This window comes from Leptosomus discolor, chromosome 8 (genome assembly GCF_034619465.1).
Source record: "Leptosomus discolor isolate bLepDis1 chromosome 8, bLepDis1.hap2, whole genome shotgun sequence".
Classification (NCBI taxonomy): domain Eukaryota; kingdom Metazoa; phylum Chordata; class Aves; order Leptosomiformes; family Leptosomidae; genus Leptosomus; species Leptosomus discolor.
Genome location: NC_141398.1, coordinates 46507301 through 46514281, shown reverse-complemented (window position 1 = coordinate 46514281; position 6981 = coordinate 46507301). Strand labels below are relative to the sequence as shown.

Below are 6981 nucleotides of genomic sequence, written 5' to 3'. Positions count from 1 at the left end.
CGGTCGCGACATGCGCCAGTCGGCAGCCGCGGGGGAAAAGGCGTTTCGGCCGCCGCACCCCTGGGTGACAGAGGCGCGGCTGCTGACACGCTGCTGATGCTCTTCGCTGGGAGGGGAAGGGCCGCGGCCCTTCCCGGGCCACGCAGAGCCCGGGCCGGCCCCGCTGCCCGCCGGCCCCCGCTCCGCGGGTCTACATCCAGGGCAGAACCTGTGAATAAAGCGAGGAGCGTTCCTTACTGTGCTCGCGTTAATCCCCCCCCCCCGCCTTGGAGCTAATTAAATCCCTTCCTGGGAGCCGGGATCCGTGCGCGGCTGCCGATGCCGCAGCCCAGGCAGGGAGCAGCCCCGCGCCGGCCGCCGCCGCACGACGCACTGAGCCCACGGGGACGTTTCACCGGTTTATTTCACATTAAAGTTTAGATACAATCGAAATCCTCGTACGCACCTTTTAATAAAAGTAGTAATCTCTTCGAGTACTGCAAAATTATAGCATTTACATCTTTAAAAGACTGTAAACAAAGTAATACTAGCAAATAAATACTACTAGCATCGAAGTATACATTGTCAGGTATTTTTAGACGGCCGTATAAAATGCGATCTGGTTTATAGACTATAATACAGATAAATGCTATAAATAAATGGATATAAGAGTCGGTGGGAAACTTCCTAGCGACGGGTCCGCTCGGGCTGCCGGCACCGCCCGCGGGGCTCGCACGACTGCGCCGAGCCGCGGGGCCCCGCGCAGGGCGCTTCGGGCTGGCGGGGGCTGCGCGGGGCGCTGCGGCCGCGGCCGCACCCGCGGGGACTCCCCCGCCCCGCCCCAGCCCCACCGCCGCAGCCCGGGACCGCGCCGAGCCTTCTCCCCGCCGCCTGCCTGCATTGAGAAACCTTATTTCTGGTTAAGAAAAATAAAAGTCCCATTTAAACTTTATTGAATTAAAGCAAAAATTAATTTTCAATATTCACACATATATTACAGAGTAATAGTAAAAGTTCAATATAATTCCTGGCATTTAGTTGGGCCACATTGTACAAGAGCAAAACAAGCATCAAAACATTTAGCAGCCTTAAATTTCACAATCACTCAGAATTACATAGAAATATTGAAATACTCTAGTCAGCCTTGGCTGTGAATAGTTCTTCATGTAGAAATTTTTCCTTTTGCCAGCCAGTACACAGCAAGAATTGCAGTTTCCCTTCCATCATAGCATCCATGTATTCAAAAATACTTTGCCTTTTTTTTTTTTTTAAAGTTAAACTCAGAGAAAGAGTCAAGATTAACATGTTTTAAAAACAAAACTACAAAATATGCTGTAAAGGACAATGAAAATATCTAAAGTCTACTTGTGTGAGGCAGAAACCATGGGGGAACGATGGCAAATTACACCAGTGACACAGAGATGGGAACTAATTTTGTGGGAGGAGAGAGAAGAATATAAATGGAGGTTTGATCAATTATAGTGTCTCCCGCCTGTTGGCTGCAACACAACAAAAATAAGTAGTAATTCTTCAAAGCAGATGTACACAAACCTAAGCAGGATTTAGCTTCTTTAATATTTGAATGTAAAAAGTCTGCTGTCCACGACTCTTTAAACCCAGCTACGACTTGGGAATTTGTAAGAGATCTCTCCCTTTTCTTGGATGAGAAGTGATTTAAAGCGGGAACACTAGAAATCCAGAGAATGTCGAATACTTCCAGCCTCCCATCAAGTTTCCTCTCTCCAGTTTTAGATAAGCTCTGTCTCCTTTCTCCATCTGAATCAGGACTCCATTGCTAGCAGCTTCTCGGGTCACATCTTGGTCCCCTGCAAAGGCAGAAATCACTGGCCACCCATTTAGCATCAAACTCACCTAAAGAGCAAGATAAAACAAAGCCCTTCGTCAATTAGAGTCAGACAACGACACCGCTGGGGCTCGCCTAGCAGGCGAAATGCTTAGTTAAAAAAGGGCCTCTTTTGACAGCTAAAACTCCAGCCCCATAAAAGTGAAATATCAATCTGAACCCAGCTAAGGTATGTACTCTAAAGGAAGAAGCCTTTCACCGCTGTTTTAGACCGACAACCACATCAAAACACCCGGTGCATATAAAACAGGACATTGATCCCATTTTGAAGAATTTCAATAGGGTGCCTGTGTTTTCAGGCTATGAAAAGAAGTCTGCTCATACTTATTGAAAGATTGCTTTATGCGAAACCTCACAGACAGCGAGGAGCAGAGCCACAGCTGCCAGAGTCAGCGCTTTTGAAGTGTATTCAAGAGGTAGTTTTCCTTTGTTAGGCAGCAAAGACAATATGCCACAACACAGTCAATAAGCTCTGCTCAGCTCGTATTAATGATCCCAGGACTGCATACCCCACATTAATAATACACTACCTGCCCAATCTAGATGTGCGAAGCCACTTACACCAGAACAGTGCTGTGCAGCTGTACATTCACCTTTGCAATGCGCATCGCTACGCAGACAGATTTCCTGTCTAGGTTATGCTACCTGGCTTCAGGCCGGTAATTTATTATCTCTACCTAGAGGTGCGTATGCATCGAACCACATACAAAAGGCCTGTATAGGGTATCTGCACACACACACACACACAGAGCTATATTTGTTATCGTACCCATGCCATGGGCGCCTCCATGCACCCCAAACCCCTATGAAACCTTCTGGTGCCCGACTGCGGGTGAGAAGCCCACCGGGGGCCGCGGTTCCCACAGGCTCTGTGCAGGAATGCTCCTCCCGGCGCTCCACGGCTCGGGGCAGCCCCGGGGCCCGGGCAGGCTGGGAGGGGACGGCAAGCGGCCGCCGGACTATCACCTCCCGTCCCGGGCCGTCTCCTGCGGGCAGGGGCCGGGCGGAGGCCTGATGGGGCTGCGCGGCCCATTGGGCACCGTCCCCTCGGGCGGGGACGCGCCGGGAGGTCTGCGCTCCCGGCGGCGGCTCAAGGGCACATCCCCGCCCCGCCGCCCGCACGGCCCCCGTCCCCGCCGGGCCGCGGACCCGGGCCGCTCCCTCCCGCGGTGCCCGCGGAGCGAGGCGACCGCGCTCGGGGCTGACCTGGATGGTTTGCCTGTTGTACACTTTCACCACGTGAAAATTGAAACTGTAAATCCCTTTCCTGGGCGAGATAAAAGTGCTCCGCTCCGAGTCGAAGTTGCTGCCGATATTCACTAGTACCTGGAAGGGAAGGGCACCGTCAGCACCTCCGCGGGGCCGCTGCCACCGCCGCCCCCGGCCCCCAGCGCCCCCCCTCCCGCGGGCAGGGCCCCGCGGGGCGGCGCGTCCCCGGCCCGGCCCCGCCACCTTCCCGGGCAACTTCTCTCCGCCCGCGCCCGCAGCCCCGCCGCGCCCACCCCACCTGGTCGAAGTAGATGATCATGGTGCGGTTGCTCATCTCGGAGGGCTCGTGGTTGGTGCTGCGGATGGCGGAGAAGGCGACCTTGGCACTGCCGGAGCGCACGGAGATGCCGAGCGCCGTGCCGGTGGGGTCGGAGGTGGGGTTGGAGTCACACACCACGAGGCACTTCCCCTCCAGCACGATGGGCTCCGTCTCGTTCTGTCCGCACGCCAGCCACGCCGCGCCCAGCAGCAGCCCAAGCCCCAGCCCCAGCCCCGGGCCCCGCATGGCGTCGCGCTCCCTTCGTTCCGCGCCGCTCCGCGCCACGCCGGGCCGAGCGGCACGTCCCGGCTCCGCTCCGCTCGCTCCCTGCCCCGCCGCGCTCTCAGAGCGGGGCCGAGGGCGCCCCGCCGGGTGGGAAGCGGCCGCGAGGAGGCACGGGAGCGCCGGCACACATAGCGCGGCGCGGTTGCGGGGTGGGGTGGCGCGGAGCGCTGCGGTACGGAGCGGAACCGAGCGGAACGGAGCCGCCCGCCGCGCCGCGCGGGGCTGAGGGAGGCGGCGGGAGGCGGCGGCGCTGCCGGGGCTGCCGGCGAGCACAAAGACGGCGCGGGGCGCGGCCCCGCCTCCCCACCGGCCCCGCGCTGGCGTCAGCGCCCCGCGCCCGCCCCCACCGCGCCCGGCCCAACCGGCGCCCGCCGCGCGCCGCCGCCGCCAATGGCCGCGCAGTCCGTCTCCTGCCACCTGACGCCGCGGCTTTTGTTAGGCGGCGCGGGCGCGAGCGCGGGAGCAGGTGCCGAGCAGCCGCCCGCACCGCACCGCGCCGCGCAGGTAGGAGCGCCGGGGCGCGGTGGCACCGCGCGGGGCTGGGGCGGCGCAGCCGGGGGCGCGCGGCGGGAGAGCCCCCGCGGAGCGGAGGGGCCCGCGGCAGCTCGGCGAGGACCGGGGCGTCGGGCAAAGCCTGGCTGAGGGCCCGGGGCGCGGAACGGGACCGCGGCTCTCCGCCGTGCTCCTGTGCGAGGAAGGCTAGAAGGAAACGGGCTGCTGCGCGGCGGGGCAGAGGCCTGCCACCGTTCGCGGGCAGAAGTAGCATCACCGGGCGTGCTCCGAGCCGCGGACGGATCCGCCCCCCTTCCCCCACGCGCCCTCCTCGGCGGAGACCGTACGGAGGGATGGGATGCAAAGGGTCCCCCGTCCCGGGGTGTCCCATCTCCGCTGTCTCCTTCAGCCGCCTCGTTCACGTCCCGGGGAGGAACAAAATGCAGCGCCTCCGGCAAGGCTTCCCCAGCAAGAAACTAACGGCACACAGAGACTTTTCTGGCCGTCGGAGAGCCTGGCTGCTAGGGCAAGGCACGGCCCTGGTGCCGGCCCTGCCGGTGCTTCTTCGTGCCCTGCCGCCGGATGGCTCCAGCCCGGAGCGCGTTTTTAGGGCTGTTGTTATTTCCTGAAGTGCAAAGATCGCTTTGTCTTGGTGGACATCTGACCAGTGCTCACTCTGGATGTGCTGTCAAAAAATCGTAACATGGGATTGCAAAAGAAGAGATTTACTGATGAACCATTAGAAACAAACCACTGGAACAAAATAATTTTCTAACTGGCAGATGTTTGCAAAATTAAACTTACATTCAGAGATAAAAACGTATATGGAGATTTTAGCACCCTCTCTGTGAAATTGAATATCATCCAAAACTGGGCTCCAGTGCAAATCATTATGAATTTTGGTAAAGGCTTTAATTTATTTTACTGTGCTGTTCTGATTGTGCGGTTCATAAGATGTTGCCTGGCAAACTGATGTGTCTCTAAATACTGCTGCAAATAAAACTTCATTCATATTGCTGCCCTGCTAAGTTAAATATGTGTCTGTAAAGTTGCTTAGACAAGTCTGTGAAGTGTCAGAGCTTGCTGTGGGTTGGTACTGGCTGGCTCTGAGGGGACAAGGTGTTGTTATAACCAATGGCATCGTACCTCAGGGAGGATCAGAATACCTCGCACTTTATTTTAGACCTTCAGCAGTGAAGCAGTCTGGGAACCAATATAGTGACAAAATTATTATAGGGGAAGGAAAGTGGTCATAAAGGAGCTGGAGAGATAATAAAATAGAAACAAAAACTCCCCTGAGAGGTAGAAAATGAGGTAAGACTGAGTGGGTGGAGCTACAACCTGTTAGAAGGTGTGCTATGTTTTACTTCAAGACATAAGCTTATGATTTACAATGTATTATTACTGCTGACTTTAACTGAGTCTGAAGTCAGAATCAGAAACTTTTTAAAATAAAAATTAATATTTCTAAATATTTCTAAATATTTCTAAGGGGTACTAATGAGGCTGAAGCAAATAAAAATCAGTGAAAAAAAGGGCATTTTGCATCCTTGCCAATACTTGCGAAATGACATGCGGGAATGGAAACTGAAGCAGCTCAACCCTGCCCTTTTAATTTTTTTGAGTGCTTGACTATGTTCTTACAACATACATGGCTTTTTTTGTAATGTAAAAAATATTTGTATATTTCTTTTAAGACACTTTCTGTGCATGACAGAAGTAAATTCTCTTGTGCTATAGAGCTTTTTATTTGTAGCTTGCTGATCTGAATCCAGGAGGGGTTTCCCTCCTGAGCTCGACATGGCCCTTGGTGTTTTGTGGTGACCCCTGTGGGAGGAGGCAGGGTGGGCCTTCCTCCCCTGGTTACCTCCACTGCTTCACAGGCTCTGACAGACAGAGTTAACAGAAAGACCAAGAACAGATGGGCCTGGAAAAATGAAAAAATCTGTCACTTTTACCGGAAGCCCTATTCCTCACATAGGAGGTGGGCAGGCAGGCAAGGCAGGGGGATGCAAAGTTTCCTGTGCCAGACACCATCATTGCCACTGACTATCAGTCTTGCACACTTGACTCACACTGTAGCACCCAGCTTCCACAGTTCTGGTTTAATAAAGTAACACCAGCCATGCAAATTAGACATGACTTCATTTTCATTAAATGTCACATGCGGTGCTAGGCAGTTATGTTGATTTTCTCTGTATTGACAACAGCCTCTGATTCGTACTGGGAACAAAGAAGAGACACTCAGCAAGAGGATGTAGGTACTGATACATAAAAGCATGGCGTAATTAGTGATGTGTGGCAGAGAGGTCCCAATCTAGGAGTGCAGATTTGCAAATCCAGATGTTTACAGAGGGACAGGAATTACATTACCCCGTCTAATTACAAACTGCCTCGTTAATCAATGCCATTGAGATACAATAGGGCAACTGTCATTCAGATGCAATGGGAATGGTGTCAAGATATTAACAAACTGTAATAGATGGAGGTATTAGACTGAAACTAAATATTTGTCAAGCAGAGCTCCTTGTTTGATGTTTCCTTTTAAGAAATACTTTTGTGGATATGGAGAAAATGTGCAAACTGTCCATTGCACGGTAACTAGCCACAACCTTGATGTCGGCAGATTGACCACAAACTATTCATTTGTAGAACTCCCCTAATGTTTCACCCATCCTTAAAGGAAAAAAAAAAAAAAAAAAAAGAAAAAAAAAAAGAAAAAAAAAAAGAAAAAAGAAAGAAAAGAGAAGAAAGAAAGAAGAGAAAGAAAGAGAGAAAGAAAGAGAGAAAGAAAGAGAGAAAGAAAGAGAGAAAGAAAGAGAGAAAAGAGAGA

At 53.4% G+C, this 6981-nt stretch overlaps 1 protein-coding gene across 1 annotated transcript; it reads right to left on the bottom strand.

Annotated features, from left to right (window-relative positions):
- Window positions 1-1653: 1653 nt before the first annotated feature.
- CBLN1 (cerebellin 1 precursor) lies at window positions 1654-3617 on the bottom strand. The gene is made up of 3 exons (XM_086469299.1): window positions 3351-3617; window positions 3050-3169; window positions 1654-1851 (listed from the first exon to the last, which is right to left on the bottom strand). The coding sequence occupies exons 1-3, from the start codon at window positions 3615-3617 to the stop codon at window positions 1654-1656; spliced, it is 585 nt and encodes a 194-aa protein (XP_086325425.1).
- Window positions 3618-6981: the final 3364 nt, after the last annotated feature.

Bases quoted from the DNA above. Each gene is read 5' to 3' on its own strand.
- CBLN1 (XM_086469299.1), bottom strand. From the start codon at position 3,617: ATGCGGGGCCCGGGGCTGGGGCTGGGGCTTGGGCTGCTGCTGGGCGCG. The intron at 3,170-3,350 runs GTGGGGTGGGCG...CTTCCCTTCCAG, and splicing joins TGATCATCTACTTCGACCAG to GTACTAGTGAATATCGGCAG. The intron at 1,852-3,049 runs GTCAGCCCCGAG...CTTGCTCTTTAG, and splicing joins ACAACAGGCAAACCATCCAG to GTGAGTTTGATGCTAAATGG.